Raw genomic sequence first — 24,738 nt, 5'->3', positions numbered from 1 at the left:
CCATTCCTAACCTCCTGGGCTGAATGTTGACCTGACCCTGGTTCAGATAAGATCATTATTTCAGTCCAGGTTAGAGGCGGAGCTTTGGGTCCTGAGGTTTGAAAGTGATGAACATCCCATAGAAGCTGAAACGGTCTAACCCAGAGATGAACCAACAGACTGAAGACAGCAGAAGTGACCAGCAGAGGATGAACAAACAGACTGAAGACAGCAGAGGATGAACCAGCAGAGGATGAACCAACGGACTGAAGACAGCAGAGGACGACCCACCAGAGGATGAACCAAAAGACTGAAGACAGCAGAGGACGACCCACCAGAGGATGAACCAACAGACTAAAGACAGCAGAGGATGACCCAGCAGAGGACAACCCACCAGAGGATGAACCAACAGACTGAAGACATCAGAGGATGACCCACCAGAGAATGAACCAGCAGACCTCAGACCGGCTCCTGGTAGACCCGGACCCAGACCTGCTGTGAGGACACAAACACAGGACGTTCTCTGGTTCCACTGATTATAGATGAACAGGTGAAAGGCAGATCAGAACAAAGCCACCTGTGGAATTATGGGAAATGCAATCATAAACACGTGGGTCAGACTCGTGGTCAGTAGAACAGACTTAGAGTTTATTACAGTTGAAAAACCCTGGTCACATGGTTTGGTCACATGGTTTGGTCACATGGTTTGGCACATACAAACAAGTCTTGCACCACGGACCAATGGGCCATCCGGTCCGGCGGTGAAGTCAGCGGGGGCGGGGCCGGGCTCCGATTGTCTCTGATGAAGGCACTTACCCACAATGCTTTGCTCGCTCTACAAAGTGCTGCTGGAAGTGGGGGAGGGGCAGAGTCCCGCTGAGGCCACGCCTCTGGCTGAGGCCACACCTCTCACTGACACAGACAGATTATTTTAAAAAATCCAACCAAAAGTAAAACCGGAAACGGGGAGGGGCTGTTTGAGTTCATGGGTCACAGTCCTTGGCCCCTCCCCCCTTCACCTGACCCCAGTCTGTCCTGCAGCGACCGCAGGGGTCAAAGGTCAGGGCTTTGGTCTCGGCGGTCTGGGAGGAGGGGGTGGAGCTTCTACATGGCGGCCTTATCGATCTGGACGTACAGCTGTCGAACTCCCACCTGTGGACACACATCAATGGTTTAGACCGGATTTGCATTTCTACGTCCCAGATTTAGAAACAGGCCACAAATAAATGTTCTAAGTGTTCATCAACACAAAGCCTGTGAAAAATGGGTCAAATTTACATCAACAAAGAATCCACAACAGTCTGTCAGTCAACAGAACCACAGAACAAAGGGGTGGGGCACGGCTAGACCATGTGACCCTGAACCAGGATATCACATCTGCAGAGAACTGGTGACTGCCTGTGAAGGCGTGGTGCGTTCATGTACCTGGTGAAGGCGTGGTGCGTTCATGTACCTGTGTGAAGGTGTGGCGTGTTCACGTACCTGTTTGTAGGCGTGGTGCGTTCACGTACCTGTTTGTAGGCGTGGTGCGTTCACGTACCTGTTTGTAGGCGTGGTGCGTTCACGTACCTGTGTGAAGGCGTGGTGTGTTCACGTACCTGTGTGAATGCGTGGTGCGTTCAGGTACCTGTGTGAAAATGTGGTGCGTCTGGCTCTGGATCCAGCGCTGGTCTGCGTCAGGGGCCACCAGCAGCTTCAGCGTTCCGATGTAGACGTCGGTGCACAGGGTCCAGAAGTGCGGCTCCTGCAGGTTATAAACGCCCTGCAGCTGCTGCACCTGAACGCACCAACACCAGGAATTAGACTGGTCCCAGAGGGGAGGGACAAGGACGGCCCCCTGGAGAAGAACGGCCCCCTAACACTCACCCTCTGGTAGCACTCTGGGAGGGCGTGGTCCAAAGAGGGCGGAGTCCGCTGCATCAGGATCCCAATGGACTCTTGGAGTAACGGGACCACACTGAAAGGTCAGAGGGGTCCAGGTGAGTATATTAAACACACTTTAACCCTGTGGTATCCAGGTGAGTATATTAAACACACTTTAACCCTCTGGTATCCAGGTGAGTATATTAAACACACTTTAACCCTCTGGTATCCAGGTGAGTATAAACACACTTTAACCCTCTGTTGTCCAGCTGAGTATATTAAACACACTTTAACCCTCTGGTATCCAGGTGAGTATATTAAACGCACTTTAACCCTCTGGTATCCAGGTGAGTATATTAAACGCACTTTAACCCTCTGGTATCCAGGTGAGTATATTAAACGCACTTTAACCCTCTGGTATCCAGGTGAGTATATTAAACGCACTTTAACCCTCTGGTATCCAGGTGAGTATATTAAACGCACTTTAACCCTGTTGTCCAGGTGAGTATATTAAACGCACTTTAACCCTCTGGTATCCAGGTGAGTATATTAAACGCACTTTAACCCTCTGGTATCCAGGTGAGTATATTAAACGCACTTTAACCCTCTGGTATCCAGGTGAGTATATTAAACGCACTTTAACCCTCTGGTATCCAGGTGAGTATATTAAACGCACTTTAACCCTCTGGTATCCAGGTGAGTATATTAACGCACTTTAACCCTCTGTTGTCCAGGTGAGTGTATTAAACACACTTTAACCCTCTGGTATCCAGGTGAGTATATTAAACCACTTTAACCCTCTGTTGTCCAGCTGAGTATATTAAACACACTTTAACCCTCTGTTGTCCAGCTGAGTATATTAAACACACTTTAACCCTCTGGTATCCAGGTGAGTATATTAAACACACTTTAACCCTCTGTTGTCCAGCTGAGTATATTAAACACACTTTAACCCTCTGGTATCCAGGTGAGTATATTAAACACACTTTAACCCTCTGGTATCCAGGTGAGTATATTAAACACACTTTAACCCTCTGTTGTCCAGCTGAGTATATTAAACACACTTTAACCCTCTGGTATCCAGGTGAGTATATTAAACACACTTTAACCCTCTGTTGTCCAGGTGAGTATATTAAACACACTTTAACCCTCTGTTGTCCAGCTGAGTATATTAAAACACTTTAACCCTCTGGTATCCAGGTGAGTATATTAAACACACTTTAACCCTCTGTTGTCCAGGTGAGTATATTAAACACACTTTAACCCTCTGGTATCCAGGTGAGTATATTAAACACACTTTAACCCTCTGGTATCCAGGTGAGTATATTAAACACACTTTAACCCTCTGTGTCCAGCTGAGTATATTAAACACACTTTAACCCTCTGGTATCCAGGTGAGTATATTAAACGCACTTTAACCCTCTGGTATCCAGGTGAGTATATTAAACGCACTTTAACCCTCTGGTATCCAGGTGAGTATATTAAACGCACTTTAACCCTCTGGTATCCAGGTGAGTATATTAAACGCACTTTAACCCTCTGGTATCCAGGTGAGTATATTAAACGCACTTTAACCCTCTGTTGTCCAGGTGAGTATATTAAACGCACTTTAACCCTCTGGTATCCAGGTGAGTATATTAAACGCACTTTAACCCTCTGGTATCCAGGTGAGTATATTAAACGCACTTTAACCCTCTGGTATCCAGGTGAGTATATTAAACGCACTTTAACCCTCTGGTATCCAGGTGAGTATATTAAACGCACTTTAACCCTCTGGTATCCAGGTGAGTATATTAAACGCACTTTAACCCTCTGTTGTCCAGGTGAGTGTATAAACACACTTTAACCCTCTGGTATCCAGGTGAGTATATTAAACACACTTTAACCCTCTGTTGTCCAGCTGAGTATATTAAACACACTTTAACCCTCTGTTGTCCAGCTGAGTATATTAAACACACTTTAACCCTCTGGTATCCAGGTGAGTATATTAAACACACTTTAACCCTCTGTTGTCCAGCTGAGTATATTAAACACACTTTAACCCTCTGGTATCCAGGTGAGTATATTAAACACACTTTAACCCTCTGGTATCCAGGTGAGTATATTAAACACACTTTAACCCTCTGTTGTCCAGCTGAGTATATTAAACACACTTTAACCCTCTGGTATCCAGGTGAGTATATTAAACACACTTTAACCCTCTGTTGTCCAGGTGAGTATATTAAACACACTTTAACCCTCTGTTGTCCAGCTGAGTATATTAAACACACTTTAACCCTCTGGTATCCAGGTGAGTATATTAAACACACTTTAACCCTCTGGTATCCAGGTGAGTATATTAAACACACTTTAACCCGTGGTATCCAGGTGAGTATATTAAACACTTTAACCCTCTGGTATCCAGGTGAGTATATTAAACACACTTTAACCCTCTGGTATCCAGATTATAAAACACACTTTAACCCTGTGGTATCCAGGTGAGTATATTAAACACACTTTAACCCTCTGGTATCCAGATGAGTATATTAAACACACTTTAACCCTGTGGTGTCCAGGTGAGTATATTAAACACACTTTAACCCTCTGGTATCCAGCTGAGTATATTAAACACACTTTAACCCTGTGGTATCCAGGTGAGTATATTAAACACACTTTAACCCTCCGGTGACACTGAATGTTTGACCAGTCAAAGGTGTTAAAACCCTGTTGGTTCTGGTTCCACATTCAGAACCAGTGGATCAGAACCACTGGATCAGAACACAGTAACACAGACATAATGACAAATCCAAACGTTCCTTTAGTGTAAAACAGTCCAATTCCATGAACATGTTTACATTTACAGACGCTCCTTGAACAGAACAGGTGCAGAACCGGTCCTGTTTTCAGTGGAATTGGACCAGTGTTCTGTTGGTTCTGAAATGATGTGTGTTTTAGATCCACTGGGATCTGAAACTGATACATATATGATATGGATTCGGATCAACGGACCCACCGGGACATGACGGGAGAACTGGGTCCAACTGTGATCAGTCTGTCCGGTCCAGTCCGGTCCGGTCCAGTGTCTGGTCCAGTGTCTGGCCCAGTCCAGTCTCCGGTCCAGTCTCTGGTCCAGTCCAGTCTCCGGTCCAGTCTCTGGTCCAGTCCAGTCTCTGGTCTAGTACAGTCCAGTCCAGTCTCTGGTCCAGTCTCTGGTCCAGTCCAGTCCAGTCTGTGGTCTAGTACAGTCCAGTCCAGTCTCTGGTCCAGTCCAGTCCAGTCTGTGGTCTAGTACAGTCCAGTCCAGTCCAGTCTCTGGTCTAGTACAGTCCAGTCCAGTCTCTGGTCCAGTCCAGTCTGTGGTCTAGTACAGTCCAGTCCAGTCTCTGGTCCAGTCCAGTCCCGTCTGTGGTCTAGTACAGTCCAGTCCAGTCTCTGGTCCAGTCCAGTCCAGTCTGTGGTCTAGTACAGTCCAGTCCAGTCTCTGGTCCAGTCCAGTCTGTGGTCCAGGTCAGTACTAAACTAAATGGGTCAGTTCTGTTTGGTCCTTCTCTGTGTGTGACTCCAGTAAACTGGGCTCCCATTGGACCGGCTCCAGCGCTTCCAGAACTTGTGGACTCAAATAGGTCCAGGTGGTCCCATCTGAGCCGGTCCAGTGTATTCACACCTGCCTTGTTTGGTCCGTTTAAAACGGACCAGAGTTCGTTTGCTCCCTTGGTTCGGACCTTTTGGGCTGGTGTGAATAAAAACCACCGAACTCTGTTCCGGACCAAACAAGCGAACCCAGACCCAGTTGAAGAGGTGGTCTCGGTGCGGTTCCAAACGAACCCTGGTGCGGTTCGTTTGAGGTGTGAAATCAGACCGGACCCGATCCGACACAGTTGGGTTTTTTGTACCTAACGAGCTCCCGTCGTGCGTCGAGCATTATGGACAACAGAGTTTTACCAGAGAAGCGCTCAGAGTGAGGATAGGCTGTGGAGCTGAACATGAACCCTGGTCAAACTTGGAGCTCGGAGGAGACACGCTGCCTTTTGGACATCTGGGCAGATGTGCATATAACAGCTGATAGAAAGGACACAGAAAAACTCCGACGTTTTCAGCTTGTTCAGCAAGAGAATGATTAGGATGACAGTTAGATTTGTCTGTTGGTGCTTGAAATAAAAAATAATAACGACTTCATCAGCCCCAGCAAACTTTACCTGCGTTAAGGAATTCTGTCCCTGGTTAAACTGAACAGTGATATAGGACAGATACACACAGGTCAGCAGTACGGAGCACTAATGCTTTTGGAGAACAGTCTTTTCATATACCAGCAGAATTCACACTTCAGACCTGTTCTGTCTGTGGGAATCAGACCAACAGTCACAACAGGATGTGCACATGAGCGCTGTCCTCCATAGCCGTCTTGCCCTGTGTCTTTGTCATTGAGAAATGAATTCTACAATACTGTAAACCTGACGTTGCATCAAACGCTCTTGCTGCTCAAACACTTGTGCAAATGTCTGCATCTGTAAAAACCGCTATGACGATAAAAAACAGCCGAATGTCCATGATTCTGTCCTTTCACTTTGGACTGAGCACTTTAATGGACACTGCTCATTTCTGTCCAATGGATGAACCACCTCAGCACATGTGGTTTTGTTTACAGATTTTGGTCCACTTACAAAAATGTACAGTGTGAATACGAACCGCACCAAATTAAAAAAAAAAAAAAAAAAATTGGTCCGGACCAAAGCAAGTGAACTATCGAACTTTCCTGGTGTGAATACACCCATCGGGTGGTCCCATCTGAGCCGGTCCAGAACCTTTGGACTCAAATGAGTCCAGGTGGTCCCATCTGAGCTGGTCCTGTTACAGCCTCTGGACCTGACGGGAATCCTGATTGGACGGCTGTGTTCTGCTGGAGGCAGTTCCAGGAGGATGCTTATTCTGATTGGTCTGTCTGTCTGTGATGGACAGCCCATTAGAGGAAACCTTGCCTGTGCACTGACGTCAACACTGTCATCAGGACAAATGGACTGGTGCTGACCCACCACCATGGAACTGGGCCTCAGCAGGGCCGACCCGCCACCATGGAACCGGGCCTCAGCTCTGTGGTCAGATTTCCCAGAAGCCCCTCTGATAAATGGAGCCGATGTGGTCTGATAGGATGAAGTACATTCTACCGTCAGCAGAACTGGGACGGAGCCCAGCTGTGGTCAGAACCAGAACCCAGGCCTTCAGCTGTGGTCAGAACCGGAACCCAGGCCTTCAGCTGTGGTCAGAACCGGGCCTTCAGCCGACCACTGGCATCGGGTTACTGCAGCGCACTGTGCAGGCAGCAGCCGTTACCATGGCAACAGGCCAAGATGAGCAGGCCAGAACCAGAACAGAAGCCACAAAGAAAACCAGCATTCCACTACAAGAACCAAACAGAACCAGACAGAACCAGACAGAAAAGTGCGTTTAATATGTTCACCTGGACACTGGAGGGTTTAGTAAAACTGTGAAAACCTGGTCTACAGAGAACACTAATGCACTGCTGGGTCTCCAGTAGCTGTTTATAGTTTCTTTTTTTCTTATTTTACTTTTCCTATGTCATCTATTATATGTTGTATTTATAATTTACTAGAGAGACCACATCTGAAAGAAAGAAATTCCTTCTATACCTTTACATACTTGGCAAATAAAGAAGATTCTACCTGTGAAAAACCCATGGACCTTCATTATTTACATCAACACATAAACCCTGAGGTCACATGGTCAGGTGTGTGTTAGGGCGAGGTCACATGGTCAGGTGTGTGTTAGGGCGAGGTCACATGGTCAGTGTGTGTTAGGGCGAGGTCACATGGTCAGGTGTGTGTTAGGGCGAGGTCACATGGTCAGGTGTGTGTTAGGGCGAGGTCACATGGTCACGTGTTGTTAGGGCGAGGTCACATGGTCAGGTGTGTGTTAGGGCGAGGTCACATGGTCAGGTGTGTGTTAGGGTGAGGTCACATGGTCAGGTGTGTGTTAGGGTGAGGTCACATGGTCAGGTGGGTGAGGTCACATGGTCAGGTGTGTGTTAGGGTGAGGTCACATGGTCAGGTGTGTTAGGGTGAGGTCACATGGTCAGTGTGTGTGTTAGGGTGAGGTCACATGGTCAGGTGTGTGTTAGGGTGAGGTCACATGGTCAGGTGTGTGTTAGGGTGAGGTCACCTGACTCCGATGAGGATGGCGATGAGCATGGAGCAGATGGGGTCTGCGATCATCAGGTCGTACTTCTGCATCAGCAGAGCGGAGATGATGACACCGACACTACCTAACGTGTCAGCGATGATGTGGAGGAGAACACCTGCAGGACAAACACAGACCTCTTTAGAATGCACAGGACAAACACAGACCCCTTTAGAACCCACAGGACAAACACAGACCCCTTCAGAACCCACAGGACAAACACAGACCCCTTTAGAACGCACAGGACAAACACAGACCCCTTTAGAACGCACAGGACAAACACAGACCCCTTTAGAACCCACAGGACAAACACAGACCCCTTTAGAATGCACAGGACAAACACAGACCCCTTTAGAACGCACAGGACAAACACAGACCCCTTTAGAACCCACAGGACAAACACAGACCCCTTTAGAACGCACAGGACAAACACAGACCCCTTTAGAACCCACAGGACAAACACAGACCCCTTCAGAATGCACAGGACAAACACAGACCCCTTTAGAACCCACAGGATAAACCAGACCCCTTTAGAACCCTGTTAACTGTCTCTCCAGAAGCCCACTCTGTACTGAATGGTGCAGAAGCTGTGCGGTGTCAGCCCTCACATACACACTCCACTGGGTCTGTTCTATCCTGTTGGCTGTGTCATGCTAACATTGGCTGTAAATGCACATGTATTGTTTGAAGGTTTGCGTCTCCTCCTCCTCCCTCTTCTTCCTCCTCCTCCTCCTCCATTGCTGTGTTAATTCCACAGTAAAATGACTGATAATCAGTTCTCACCCTGAAGGATCTGTTTGCTGGAGCCTTTTCCTGGTGTGTGTTCATCTGCAAAACAAAAAACAAAGACATTATTTCAGAGAGAAACTGACTGAAAAACAATCCACAAAACCACACCAAACCAGTGTGAGGCTTCACAACACACTGCACTTCTCATTAACTCCAGCTTTAATTGGACTTTAAAGGTGCTGGAGATTTTCGTTGACAAGTTTTTCATCCAATCTGTCCATCCTAAGTCATATCCTCAGTATCATGAATCTGTTCCTCTGTCTGTCATTACCCATCTGAATCTCTTGCATTGTGGTAAACGGAGGTTTGCGCCTCCCAGTTGCCTGCAGCGGCAGCAGCAAAGCAAACCTCAATTTCCCACAATGCACGTCACAACAAAAAATTCCTCAGATGCCCGAGTGACCTCCTGGTCTGAATGTAAACACATGGGTTTTGTTTACGGTGGATGGCACTTCCAGACTGTTCACATAATGCAAGACATTCAGGTGAGTAATCACAGATTAACAGATTCATGATACTGAGGATATGACTGAGGTTTGACAGATTTCATGAAAAATTGGTCACCGAAAGTCTCCAGCACCTTTAAATACAGGAGGTAGATGCATCTCTAAAGAACAGAACCAAGACAGCAGGAAAACAATGAGAAGTCCGTCCTGGTTTTGGGTTTGAGCTGTGGAGCATCTGTCCTTCTACATGTACTGTTCCTTCTCACCATGACAGAGGGGTTCCTCATGGCTGTCCGTGACCCCCGTGACCATCATGGCTGTGTCCGTGTCCTCCATGACTGTGTCCGTGTCCTCCGTGTCCATGTCCATGTTTGCTGTGGTCATGTCCTCCATGACTGTGTCCATGGTTTAAGCTGCCGTTGAACAGAGAGTGACTGTGACCATGACCTGAGGACACATAATAAAAACACATATGGACACATGTACAGATGGACACATGGACATATGTACAGATGAACACAAGTACAGATGGACACATGTACAGATGAACACATGGACATATGTACAGATGAACACAAGTACAGATGGACACATGGACATATGTACAGATGAACACAAGTACAGATGGACACATGTACAGATGAACACATGGACATATGTACAGATGGACATATGTACAGATGAACACAAGTACAGATGGACACATGTACAGATGAACACATGTACAGATGGACACATGGACACATGTACAGATGTACAGATGGACATATGGACAGATGGACAGATGAACACATGGACAGATGGACACATGGACACATGGACAGATGGACACATGGACAGATGAACACATGGACAGATGAACACATGGACAGATGGACAGATGGACACATGGACAGATGGACAGATGGACATATGGACACATGTACAGATGGACACATGCAGATGGACATATGTATAGATGAACACATGTACAGATGAACACATGGACATATGTACAGATGGACATATGTACAGATGAACACAAGTACAGATGGACACATGGACACATGTACAGATGGACACATGTACAGATGAACACATGGACACATGTACAGATGGACATATGGATACATGTACAGATGGACACATGTACAGATGGACATATGGACACATGTACAGATGGACAAGTGCAGATGGACATATGTATAGATGAACACATGTACAGATGGACACGTACAGATGGACAAGTGCAGATGGACATATGTATAGATGAACACATGTACAGATGAACACATGGACACATGTACAGATGGACACATAGACACATGTACAGATGGACATATGGACACATGTACAGATGGACATATGGACACATGCACAGATTGCCACATGTACAGATGGACATATGGACATATGTACAGATGGCCACATGTACAGATGGACATATGAACAGATGGACATATGGACACATGTACAGATGGACATGTGGACACAGGGACAGATGGACACATGTACAGATTGACAGATGTGAAGACAGTTCAGAGGACACAGTGGGTACAGATGTCCCTTAAACCCAAACCCACACATTTATAGTTTCCAAACATGAACCCATTCAACTCTGGTCTATTTGTTTGAGTCTGAATTCTTTTGGATTAGCATGGACAGCAGAAGCTTCATTCACAGAAAAGCCCAGTTCTGATCAGAAAACACACAAAAACACACACATTCTTCATCGTCTCTTCATCTGTTCCTTTATTTTGTTTGTGTCATTCAGTGACTTTTATCATTAGAAATAATCCTTGTACTGTTGGATCTGCTTAGTGTTAGCTTAGCACTGTTGTCTTAGCACTGTCATCTTAGCACTGTTAGCTTAGCAGTGTTAGCTTAGTACTGTCAGCTTAGCACTATTATCTTAGCACTGTTAGCTTAGTGCTGTCCAGAGGTTGCGTTAACCGAAAATATTCCGTCACTGACGGATTTTTTTTTTTAAATGGCGGAAAATTCTGAAGGCCGTCAATCATTTTGACAGATTAAAATTCTGAGGGTAATTGTTGTTTAGCTAACTTTAGCCAAAATTATGCTACTTTTCTAGCGCAAACTGTGAAGACAGCCGAGTCTCCTTAGTTATTTTAGAAAGCCCAGTAAATATGATGCCATTGATAAACGCGGTGAAAAAACAGGGACTGATGCGGTGGAGGATGACGGACAAGCAAGTTATACTCCAGTTCTTATGGTATTTGGTGTGTTCTATGTACGCATTTTCTACCTTTCATGTGTTATTTGATGGCATGTCAATTTGTGCCCAGATCTCTGGTTCACATAACCTGAACCCTAACCCTCAGTGCATGGGATTGACACTGCGTGAACAAACTCAAGGAAAGCTTATAATGTCTACAGATAACACACCAATTAAAAGTGGCGTATATAATTATGTGAGCAGTGATATCATGTGGGTTTATCAGCCAGCAGCAGCTACAGCTGCTGCATCATTGAGATGTTTTTTAACATTAAATACTACTAAATATGTCTCATTACCATTAAAAAATCAAAATCTGAAATGACGGATAAATATGTTATGACGGAATTTTTACGACGCTGTCCGTCAAAATGACGGACAATAAAAATCTCTGGCGCAACCTCTGGTACTGTCAGCTTAGCACTGTTATCTTAGCACTGTCAGCTTAGCACTGATAGCTTAGTATTGCTAGCTTAGCACTGTCATCTTAGCACTGTTATCTTAACATGTCAGCTTAGCACTGTTAGTTTAGCACTGTCAGCTTAGCACTGTTAGCTTAGCACTGTCATCTTATCCCTGTTAGCTTAGCACTGCAGCCTTTGTCACATTGGTGTGTTTGATCCTATTCTTCCATCTCAGACTGTTTCACTGGTTTAAGTATTTGAACATTTCAGAGTTTTCAGCTGATATTCTTCAGGTTTCATGGATGTGTATAGAATGTGCATATTGGTCCAAGTGTTGCACAGTGTTACCATGGCAACACAGATGGAACCGCAGTGTCAGAGGCTGAGTGAGTGTTGTTCCCTTTGGAGTGTGTGATGTTTGAGTGGTTTCATTTGTGTTTCATACACAGAGTTTATGAACCTTCAAACAAAGAAGGGTTAGGCTTGAACCGGGTTTACTCTGAACCGGGTTTACTCTGAACCCGACCCGTCTGAACCGGTTTACTCTGAACCCGACCCATCTGAACCGGGTTTACTCTGAACCGAGTTTACTCTGAAACCAACTTTGGGCCATAGGTTTGAGTTCATCCTGGATCAGACTGTTCTCGGACCTGCTGGACTCACCTCCGTCTCCGTGTGAGTGTCCGTGTCCTCCATGTTGAAAAACGAAGATCCCCACCAGATTAACGAGCAGACCGGCCACAGAGACGGGAAGAAGACGCTCATGGTGGACGTCAGGAGGTTCCAGAGCTCTCTGAGAACAGAAGACAAAATTCATGTTCCAGGGCAGGTCAACGGGTTCAGGGTTAAAAGCACCTGTTTGTGACATTATTCATGTTTCAGGGTGTGCATGTATGCATGTGTGTTACCTCCACTCCTTCTGAGAAGATGAAAAACGCTGTGAAAATCAGGAACAGTCCATTGACGAAACCAGCCAGAACTTCAGCTCTGACATACCTGAAGAACAAACATAATGAACACAAACAGAATGAACAGAATTGTTTAGTCCAACTGGATCCTGGATCATCGGATCCAGGATCACCAATAGACCTCCCCCTGGTCAAACTGAACATGTGTGTGTTTGTTCAAAAAATGTTTGGGAAGGAATGCTTCTGGACCAAAGAAGAGTTTGTTCGAGGTGCTTTTTGGAAAAAGGGATTCAAAAAGTATTTCTCACACTGAAAGAAAAATCAAAGGCCCTTTCTTTAAACATTCAAATGCCTTTATTCCTATGGCACGCTCATGTCTAGACCTAAAAACAATTCAACGTGGTTCGGCTTCAAGCCTTCATCAGGAAGTCAAACAGGAGCCTGAAGAACTGTAGGTTCATGTACAGTAGGGTCTGACCAATAGGAACCTGTCAGCTGGACATGAAGCTAATGGTCTGCAGAGGGTGTCCACATGTAAATGTCCAGCAGATGGAGTCACTGCAGGTCAAATAGAAAGATTACAAGTATACATGGATAAAAAACAGTGCAACATTTACATATCCCTGTTAAATTAAGATCAAACCAGTGTAAAGTCTTATAAACGAGAAACAAGTAATAGATTACAAATATATCTGACTATTGGAGAAAAGGACTCATCCTCAGAGGCTTTAGGATTAAGAAATTCCCAGTTTATGGAGGAGAGATCAAAAAAGGACTTTAAAGACAGGTGGGAAGCCATCCTCAATAAATGCTCATCTGATCTAATGCTCCTCCTGATAGAAGAGTCCAACAAAGACAGAGAAGCAACACAAAAAGAAAGATCTAAGGTGAGAAAGACAATAGAGGGTCTGCACGTGACATCAGCGCAGTTCCACCCACTGAGTGTCAGACAGAGGCAGATGAGTGACAGCGTTGGCTTCAATCCTGTCTAAACTGAAGAACAATATTGAATTAAAAATGGGGCAGAGCTGTTGTGAGATTGATTGTATTTTCAGGTTCTTAGAGCAGTGGGAGCTATCGTTTTACAGACACCGAAAGACAAAGAAAAGAGAAGGAGATGGATCCACAAATCCAGGAAACCAAACCTAGATCTGTGGATCCTGTTTGGTGTCAGCTAACATTCACTGATGCTGTATTTTGGCTCCAATCAGACCTGAAATGACCTATTGTTTTGGCTAACGGTCCTTCTTAGTGCAGCTCTTGGTTTCATGATCAGATCTTTACTTTGCTAATTTCCCAGAATCCAGTGGTGCCCTGCTGGTCCACAGCAGTAGTATCTGTGTTGGATAAAGGACTGGATCTGAACTAGACTCAGTAAACCTGCTCAGTCCCAGTAGATCATGCATATATTCACTGGGGTCAGTCCACACTTGACTGGAAATGACCTTTGGATCAGCTGGTTCTGGGCCCTAGTTTTAGAACCTTTGGATCAGCTGGTTCTGGGCCCTAGTTTTGGAGCCTTTGGATCAGCTGGTTCTGGGCCCTAGTTTTGGAGCCTTTGGATCAGCTGGTTCTGGGCCCTAGTTTTGGAGCCTTTGGATCAGCTGGTTCTGGGCCCTAGTTTTGGACCCTGGTTGTCAGTCCTGATGAAACCATGTATATTAGTTTCAGGTCCAAATAGCGCTGACCCCCTCCCCCCTGGATCAGGTCTGGATCCTCCATTTGTGTCCACATGTCAGTGTTCATGGACCACTTGTTCTTTGGTAGCTGGTACAGATCCATGTCCAGTCCAACTGTCCTTTATTTAATTTCATATTCCACATTTTCCCTTTTCTCTGGCTGTGTCTACTGCTATACTCCGTCATGTTGAGCAGGTTGGTTTAAGACACTCAGTCTGACTGAGAGGGGCGTGGCCTGGGGGGGAGTGATGGATGTGCAGACCCTCTGTTGATGAACATTCAGCTCATGCCAACATCACACAACTTGAAGAGAAACTGAATGCTGAGCTTGTGAAATACACACAGAGTGTGAAAAGGAGAAAATTAGGAAATTGCAAAGAGATGCTGCTGACTACAAGGAGGGACATGTCTACAATTGGATTAATAAAACACCTAAGAATACAGACAGAGCCCCCGCAGCAAAAATGAGACCCAGAACTGTTTCATTCAACTTTACAAGCAGCGAGGAAGAGGACGACACTAGACACACCACATCCCTGCCCTCACAGGATTTTTTAGAGCTTCAGGAAACCTCCAGCATAGAGAAAAGAGGGCTGTTTGGACCGAACCGAGGCAGAGGAAGAGGAGGACGAGAAGGGGGAGAAAGAAACCAAGAACCAAGACACACACGGAGCAGAACCAGATACGGCCTGTAATTAATGTATTGAACAAAACCCTGTCAGAAGAAAGCATCCATGTCCTCTCTAAGGGACTCCCTGTCTCCCCTACCTACTCAGCAAAAGAATGTGACACGATAGTCCAGTGCCCACTCTTACAGTTCCCATAACAGACTCTGCAATGCTAATACCAGTAAACTTTTTAAATGGAAATGTGTCAGATATGGTTAGTAAAGCTAAATTAACTTGGTTGCTAATTATTCAACCTTGAGCATTTGTCAGAATGCGACTGGCCTGTGAGTATTTTGTAACTGGCGATGGGGTGCTGATCACTCTATTGATCACTCTGAAAAGAGAAAAGCTTTGGAACCATTTGCTGTGAAAGTGATGATTATGGCATTGGGGATTTCCAAATTTCAGACCATGTTTATGGAATCCATTGCTCATCCTGCAAAGCAAGAAGCAGAAGTACATGTATACTGTCAGCCACAAATGGATCCACCCACCAAACCAACAGAACCCTGATACCATTATGATTAATGAGAAGGAAGCAACAAGTCATATGGAATCGTTCATTATTGTCAATTTTTCCAGATTCTGATTCACATGAAAAAAAAAACATACACACACAGGCGCTGTCCAAATCAATCAATCAGAATAATCTCAGTTTCCACAGACTGACAAAGCCTTTTATTGTGACGTCTAACCAAACGTTCCCCTGGCTTGTTTATACATGTACTGACAAGCAATGTTTGGGAAAAAAAAACAAACAAAACGGTGGCACACTTGGTCGATGCAGTCTTTTCAATATCTGGTTGAAGTCGATCTGTTCCTATAATTTAATTCACTTTCCAAATTTGACCTCTGATTTGACCTGTATTCAAAAAATGACTTCAGAAATGGACTCCCCATTCTGGAAAATCTACCAAACCATAGATTACACCACTTTCTTTGTCAACGGGAACAAAAGTTGAAAATTGATGAAAATTCAAGATGGCAGAGGACGCCATCTTGAATTCTGAGAAATGCTCAAGGTTGCACAATTAGCAACCAACTTAATTTAGCTCTACTAACCATATGTGACACATTTCCATTAAAAAAGTTTACTGGTATTAACATTGCAGGGTCAAAATCATGGGAACTTGACTACAAAAAATGATTTGTTTGGGTTCTACAGGAATCTACAGCTCAAAGCTTGGTACCAGCTTAATCCTACAGCATCCACAAACTGCATGGACCCAGGTCAGACACCCTTTTTCAACCTTAGACCACAGTTTAAATCTAAATCTTTGGTCCTTTGGTTCAAAGTACTACATTAAACACATTTGCAAAGAAAGTTAACTTTGACATTGAGAATTTATTCAAACAAAAAAGCCATATAAACTTCACAACCTCTCACACAAAGAGAGGAGTGCTTTAGAAGCCTTAAGTAAGGATGAAGAGTTAGTCATTAAGAAAGCAGACAAAGAGGGCGCTGTCGTGGACTGGGGTAGGGACTTATATGTCAAAGAAGCCCTAAGACAATTATAGAACAATGAATTCTATCAACTATTGACATATAATCCCACTGAGGCCTTGAAAGTTGAACTTAGAGAAATGCTCACACAGGCCAAGGAAAAAGACTGGACATCTGAAGCGGAACTGAGATTCCTCTACGATGAAAACCCTAGAATGGTCTCCCTTTACATGCTTCCCAAAATTCACAAGCAGGGTTCTCACAAGGATTTTTTCACAGCGTAGGGGGACCATGTACATGGTACCAGTTTTGTAGGGGGATCCGGGGGCATCCTCCTCCTGAAAATTTTGAAATTTCTAACTCTCTGAAACACTATTTCCTGCATTTTGAGGGGCAGATTTTGAGGAATGAAGCCAAAAAACGATGCGATATTCCCCTTGTGTTTGGCGTTGCTCCCACGCTTCAACACAGACGTGATCGTAGAAAAATATTCACTTGCACGAAATTCGGGATAATGGGAGCGGCACTCACACTACACACAGGCTAAAGTTTAGATCTAATTTTCCACGGGTGATCGGTCCGTTTAAATCAGATAAACTGATTGAAGTCTCATTGTCAGCCAATGAGCGTAAGGCAAGTGATGTTGGTGGGTGGGGTCAGACAATACCAAGGCACACAAAGGGGTGTGGCTTCTTGTTGTCTATGTTGTGGCAGCAGTCAAAGGGGGCCCTCTGGTGGTGGAATAAGTGTCAGTGGTGTGTGTTTTGTCCTTTGGGTGTTACCGTAGTCAGTTCAGACATGGAAGGAAGTAGCAGACACGTGTGTGTCATTGTGTTTGTATGGACACAAAGAACGTTTGTTGAGTATTTTATGCTCAGTTGTTGTGCTAATGAACAGTCAAACCTGTCTGTGATGGAAACTTTTGTTGTTAGATTAAAAGACGTTGGAAATCTTAAGTCGATCTGAAGATGCTAATCGTTAGCATGTCTATGGATTTTCCCATTTACATTAGCATCGAGCTAGCAATCTTTTCTCACTCATTTGAATGTATAATGCTATGTTAATGTGCTGTAACAAAGAACAGAACTCAGACATGTTTTGTATGTATGTTGCAGTTTTACACTGAAGTCTGCAGTAAAAGCTTTGGACAGAAGTTTTGGGTGTCCATCTTTTCTTGGTAAACCTGTTATCTATCTGCAGAGCTACAGCTGTACACAAGCAGAATACACACAAAAAACACCGCCACGCTGGTGGAAAGACAGCGGAGCGGGGCAAAGCTCAGCGTCGGGGCCCCGACGTTCAATGACGCTGACGAGAACCCTGACAAGGATATGACCAGTCCCCCAGGTAGACCTGTTATTTCAGGCAACGATAGCCTTACTGAGCCAGCGTCTAAATATACTCAGTGTTTTATCAAACCGTTTTTACCTTCACTTCCTGCTTATGTTCAAGACACTACTGATGTTCTCAAAAAAAAAAAAAATCAAAGACCTGGACAATATTGGCACAGTCACTGCTAGCTACTTTGGATGCTGAATCACTGTATACAACCACAGAACATACACAAGGGCTAGAAGCACTTAAACATGACCTAAAAAACTGTCCTGAGTCTGGAATGTCACCTAATGATTTTCTATGAACTCTTACAGAACGGACTTTGAACAACAATATATTCATTTTTCTGGATCAGGTTTTCAGACAGACTAAAGGATGTGCGAAGGGTGCCTGCTGTTCCCCATCTTATGCAGGACTTTACCGAGGTAAATGGGAAGAGTATTTAGTGTTTAATCAGGAAAAGAACAGCTTTTTAAAGCACATTGTCTGGTGGGGACATTACAGTGATGATGTATTCTTGTTTTGGCCAGGGTCAGAGGCAGAACTGAAAGCCTTCCATGGCTTCCTTAATAACATTAACCAAAACATTAAGTTGTCATTGAACTACAGTAAAGACAGCATCAATTTCCTGGACCTCACTATTTATAAAGACAATTTAGAGATGCTATACACATCCATTTTCAGAAAGCCCACTGACACAAACACTGTTCTACATGCCAACAGCTTTCATCCCAAATGGCTTAAAGAAAACATCCCTTATGGCCAGTTTCACAGGGTGTGGAGAACCTGCGACCAACATGCGGATTTTGTGAGTAAATCAGGGGAGATGTTTGCACGGTTTCAGGCAAGGGGCTACAAGAATGCCACATTACAAGAAGCTTACACAGGAGCGAAACATCTGGACAGACAGACACTAGTAGAAAGGAATCCCCCTAAACAAACACAAAACAGAACAGTATTTGTCACCACATACAGTACTGAAGTGGACCAAGTCAAAAGAATAATCAATAAAAACTGGGACATCATTCAGAGCGACAAACAATTCAGACGGATATTTCCACAGCCTCCACTCATCACCCTTAGGAGACGTCCTGCACTGCAGGACAAACTGGTCCACTGCAGGACAAACTGGTCCACTGCAGGACAAACTGGTCCACTGCAGGACAAACTGGTCCACTGCAGGACAAACTGGTCCACAGCCATCTCCAACTTAGCACTCCACCATCATGGCTGGGTCAGAAACCTAGAGGGAGTTATAAATGCGGCCACTGTAATCACTGTACAAATGTCATACAGACAAAAACCTTCATGGACTCTACATCACATAAACAATACACAATCAATCATTTTATTAACTGTAAAACAACATTCATCATCTACAGACTGGAATGTCCGACCTGCAAAGTGTCCTACATTGGCAGGACAAAAAGGCGATTACATGACAGACTGTCAGAACACAAATATGCAATAAGAACTGGAAACACAAACTACCCGATGGCAAAACACTACCTGGAACTCCACAACAGCAACCTATCCACATTACAAGCTATTGGCATCGACCACATTCCATCCTCCTTAAGAAAGGGGGACAGGGAAAAGACATTAAACCAACAGGAAGCGTTCTGGATTTTTAAACTCCAATCCACTGAACCCCCTGGACTGAGAGAAGAGTTGGACTGTTCTGTTTTCCTGTAATCTATACTTGTTTCTTGTTTATAAGACTTTACACTGGTTTGATCTTAATGTAACAGGGATATGTAAATGTTGCACTGTTTTTTATCCATGTAGACTTGTAAACCTTTCTATTTGACCTGCAGTGACTCCATCTGCTGGATGTTTACATGTGGACACCCTCTGCAGACCATTAGCTTCATGTCCAGCTGACAGGATCCTACTGGTCAGACCCTACTATATATGAACCTACAGTTTTTCAGGCTCCTGTTTGACTTCCTGATTAAGGCTTGAAGCCAAACCACGTTGAAGTGTTTTTTAGGTCTAGATATGACCGTGCCATGGGAATAAAGGCATTTGAATGTTTAAAGAGAGGGCCTTGGATTTTTCTTCCAGTGTGAGAAATGTGTGTGTTTGTGTTGGATTGAACGAACCCGTAGGAGAAGCTGTCGTTGGACCTCCACCTGGAGATGACTGAGGCCGCCAGCCCAGCCAGAAGAGCAGTACAGTCGAAGAACATGTGGAAGGAGTCTGAGATGAGCCCTAAACTGGAGACAAACAGCAGATAGATGAGCCCTAAACTGGAGACAAATGATGAATGTGCAACAGGTTCGAAAACCAAAGTGAATCCCAATTATGAGTACATGACAGAAACCAGAGCATATATCGGCTCAAATTTCCTTAGGGGGTCAAATGAGCATCCATTTTTGTCAAAAAAACAGTTGTCCTAAAGTCATAGAAGTGTGTGTAAATAATGCTAATCCATTTGTGCACAGACTACTGATATTCTTTGACAGTGGAAGCTCTATTTTCATAAATATTGGATTTGGAATAGCACGTGGATGTGAAAACTATTGCTGGTGGACGGACGTGACAGTGGACGGACGTGACATTACCCATGATGCTCTGGTCAGTCCCAGTACTTTATTAGGAATAAACTTATAGACTTCCTATTGCTAATTGTGCTCTTCTTCATAAATGTTGGTATTGTGGATCTAAAACAATCCCAGCTGACACAAAAACACTAAATGTGTCAGTGGACGGATGTGACATGGTTGTGTGGATCCCATCATACTGATGCTCTGCAGCCATGTCAGCGTTTACACTAATGATCCCTGTGCAAAAACTAGGAGCACTATTATTTATTGGATAGTTTAGCATCAGACTAAAGAGGAAAGAACAATCTAGAATTGTTCTTTGTGTCTAAAATGCTTCTTATTGTAAAAGTGTTGATGTAAACAGTGCTGTGTGCCATTCTTCATGTATGTATTGGTGGAACAGAAGCAGGATGGATCAGCATCATACTCCAGATTGAACCTGTACAAATAAAACATGTGATATGGAGGAGAGAATCTGGGAAGAAAAACTGGGGAATCCAAAAGAAGAGAAGATTTGTTTTTCAGCTCATTCAGTTCAAATAGAACTTGTCCATTTGTGACATGAAAATATAGCATTAATTGTGCTGAAATGGTTCATTTTTGAGCTGAAAACATAGTTCATATGAGCATCAACATGTTGAACAGAACTGAAATCCTGTCCATTTGAACAACTGTCATTGCCAACACAAAGTTCCTTTGGATTCACTGAGACTGATTTAATATGAACACAGACACAAAGAAGAGCTGTGAGCACATTTGAGCCAAAATATGAGTACATGACAGAAACCAGAGCATATTAAACTAGAGCTGTAACCGATTAATCAACTCAAAATGATCCAAAAAATCTTCAACCACAATTCTCCTGAATTAAAGTTTCGTTTCCTTCATTTCTCTGCTGTTAAACATTGGTTCCACTGTTGTGTTTCACACAGTCGCTTATTGTGATGCACAAAGAAGCTTCAATTCAGGAAAACTGACATAAAATATTTACCTTCAATCAATTCCAATCGATTAATCGAATCAGGAATTTTTGCATTTGCTTCAAGCAGCTAATCGATTAATCGGTTGCAGCTAGGGATGCACCGATTCCGATACCAGTATCAGGTACTGGCTCTGATACTCAGTGTGTATACTCGTATTCGTACTCATAAAAGTAATCTGATTCAAATGCACCGATCCCACTTCTGTCCATGTGACATTCCCAGTTCAGTGCAGCAGGTACGAGGAGGAGGAATAATGTGTGTGAGTGTGAAGAGTGTGGAGATGGAACCAAAGAAATGATCAAAGTAAGGCTGACTGACAGTACCATTCACACACAGACAGATACAGACGCAGCCTTCTGTCTGTAATCTGACTACATTCATCTGTTTTCCAGCTGATGGAGGATGAGTACCCAGACAGAGAATACCAGCGGGAGTATGGAGCGGTGCGGACCGCCGCCAGCGGAAGTGAAAACCAAACCTCTCACTCATTTGTCTTTTCTCTTCCTGCTGAAGCTAAACTTTTAAACCTTACCAGAAAAAACACTGTAACATTAGTATCACAGTAGTGTTCCCTCTGTCGTCTACAGGTTTGTTATTACTGACTTTCTTCTTCTTCTTCATTAAACTTTCCTCTTCTTCGTGGTATTTGTCCAGTATGGTTAATTCAGAGTGGCGCCCCCTGGTGGATTAACTGACAAACGCTCATTCCAACACATTAAATGTCAGTAGCAGCACTTTGTTCCAGTCAGACTAATGACAACGACAATAAAGCACATTTACAAAAGGAACTAACAACTGGAATGGGATTATTAAGGACTAGGATCGGTACTCGGTATCTGCAAGTACTCAAATATAAGTACTCATCCTCAGTCTGGAAAAAAGTGGTATGGATGCATCCCTAGTTGCAGCTCTGTATTACAGATCAGCAGTGGTTCCATTTGGACAAATCACTGCTTTTCAACAATGATCTTAAAGCTGTTTGTAGTTTGAGTTCTGACAGGTTTGGACTAATAAGACAGTTTAACTAAAACTGAGACCAAGGTTTAGTTTAAGAGGACACCAGATCAGGTGGATCTGAGCAGATGAGAGTGTGTAGTCTCTCTCTCTCTCACATACACACACACACACACACACACACACACACACACACAGTAACACATACGTGGCACATCCCGGACACCAGTGCATGCTAGCTGTCCTCTTCCTCCAGATGCTAGCTGTCCGTTAGCCTACCTGTTACTCCAGATGCCGTAGGTCAACTCCACAAAAGCGAAGGACAGATTCAGGCAGAGGAAGAAGAACAGATTCCTGGAGGTTTTATCTGCGAGGATGGACCTTCAACACAAACAAACAGTCACAAACCTCCACATCAACAGCCCCAAACCCACCCAAACCCACGGACAGCCCGTCCACCGGCCCCCGACCGCGTCCCCACACACTGCCCCGGGAAGCTAACCCTCGGTACCGGGGACAGTGGGATGAGAAGCGGTGAAATCACGGTTTCAATCAGTGTTTGGACGCGTTTGTGGAGGCTAGCCGGTTAGCATCGGCTAACAGCTGGCAGAGTTAGCCTGAGTTAGCGCTGAGTTAGCCCTTACCGGAACCATCCCGACAGCTTGAGCAGGAGGTTAAACTTGGCAGGTTTGTACTCGTCGTCTTTAATTGATAAAGGTAACATTTTGAAGAGCTGAACACAACACACACACACATTCACACTCACTCACTCAGAAGGTAGAATTAGCTGCGGTAAGCTAACATGACACTTCCGGTATCCCAGACTTCACAATAAAAGCTCCAAAATACTACAGAGCGGAAGTGCAGGTTAATACGGAGCCCGGGAGGGGACATGCAAAAAATAAAAATTATTGCGTTATAACGCAAAAGTACTGCGTTATAACGCTAAAACTATTGCGTTATAACGCAAAAACTATTGCGATATAACGCAAAAGTATTGCGTTATAACGCAATAGTTTTGCGTTATAACGCAATCATATATGCTCTCTCTTGATTGAGGTCCGTACATAATACATTGTAATCCAGTTCGGGTCCGACCGTGCCAGGTCTGACACGCCCCCCTGTCCTGTGTAGTATGACCGTAACTCTTTCATTATTAGTCCAATCGGAAAAATTCCAACGGTTTTTGAATTAAATTCCTATTTGCCCAGCTTCACGTCTGTGTGCAGCTTCATGGATACAGATGTATGTGCGCCAAGTGTGAATGATCTGCGCATGAGAAGGAGGATGTGCGCATTGTATTAAAATCCTTTATACTCCTGAGCCTCAGATGGTCCACCTGGACTGGTTTTCTTATTTTGATCATAAAAAGGTCGGAAAATATGCTTTGAGTCGTTTTGTCAGTTTTTGCAGACCACTTCGAACGTTCAATATTGCATCACTATTTGTGTTAATACTGTAATAACAATTTAAAATGACAAAAAAAACAAAACGGAATTAGTTTTTTTTTTTTTTTAGTTTTAGCAGAATAACACTGAAATTAGACATGGATACAACATTTGAAAGTTAAATATGAACTTTAAAAGTATAAAAACTGTTTAAAACAAGCTGTGTGAGTATTTGCCTTTTATTGTGCAAAAACAGGGTAAAAATCCAAACTCTACAGGTGTGTCTCCCCCCCACACACACACACACATACACCACACACACACACACACACACACACACACAGGGCATTTGTCCGTTCTGTGTCTGCAGAGTTCCTTCATGTTCGTGGTTCTGTCAGAAACAGTTGTGTCAGTTCACAGCTCTGATCCAGGCAGTGCTCTTATGGCACAGTCTGAACATGGAAAATAGTCTGTTGAAACGAAAAGTCCGTCCTCCTGTGGATGTGTTCACTGTCTGTGGTAAAAGTCCGTCCTCCTGTGGATGTGTTCACTGTCTGTGGTAAAAGTCCGTCCTCCTGTGGATGTGTTCACTGTCTGTGGTGTTTGGACTGATCATCATCAGGCTCTTCCTCCGTCCTTCATCTGTGTGTGGACAGTCTTCAGTCTCTGCTCTCATCACCAGAGCCTTTGTTCATCACCGTGACTTCTCTCTCTTCATCCTTGAATGTAACTACCGGTGGACACATGGAAAAATAACACACATAGAACAATGTATTAGACAAACAAAACAAGGTCAAATTGTACTATTGAAGAAAAAAAGTCACCGAACATCAGCGTATGCGCTCTTATTTTGGAGAGCGTCATGCGCACTTCTACGCACAGAAAGTCCAACATACTCCAAACTAACACATACTCTACACGGTTCGTACTTTATTCTATAAAACCACGATGCAGTATAAGCGT

The 24,738-nt window shown here is 44.1% G+C and overlaps 1 protein-coding gene across 1 annotated transcript; it reads right to left on the bottom strand.

The window, feature by feature from the left end:
• Positions 1–890: 890 nt before the first annotated feature.
• On the bottom strand, positions 891–23,197 carry LOC115415913 (zinc transporter 7-like). The gene is given in 12 exon segments (XM_030129588.1): positions 891–1,131; positions 1,607–1,756; positions 1,846–1,936; positions 7,996–8,131; positions 8,797–8,841; positions 9,515–9,540; positions 9,542–9,695; positions 12,531–12,660; positions 12,776–12,863; positions 20,007–20,120; positions 22,667–22,768; positions 23,032–23,197. Coding segments are annotated over 12 exon segments (1,164 nt in total). The 5' UTR covers positions 23,112–23,197; the 3' UTR covers positions 891–1,083.
• Positions 23,198–24,738: the final 1,541 nt, after the last annotated feature.

This window comes from Sphaeramia orbicularis, unplaced genomic scaffold (assembly GCF_902148855.1).
Source record: "Sphaeramia orbicularis unplaced genomic scaffold, fSphaOr1.1, whole genome shotgun sequence".
NCBI lineage: Eukaryota > Metazoa > Chordata > Actinopteri > Kurtiformes > Apogonidae > Sphaeramia > Sphaeramia orbicularis.
The sequence above is the reverse complement of the archived record's forward strand: the minus strand, read 5'-3'. Positions and strand labels throughout refer to the sequence as shown.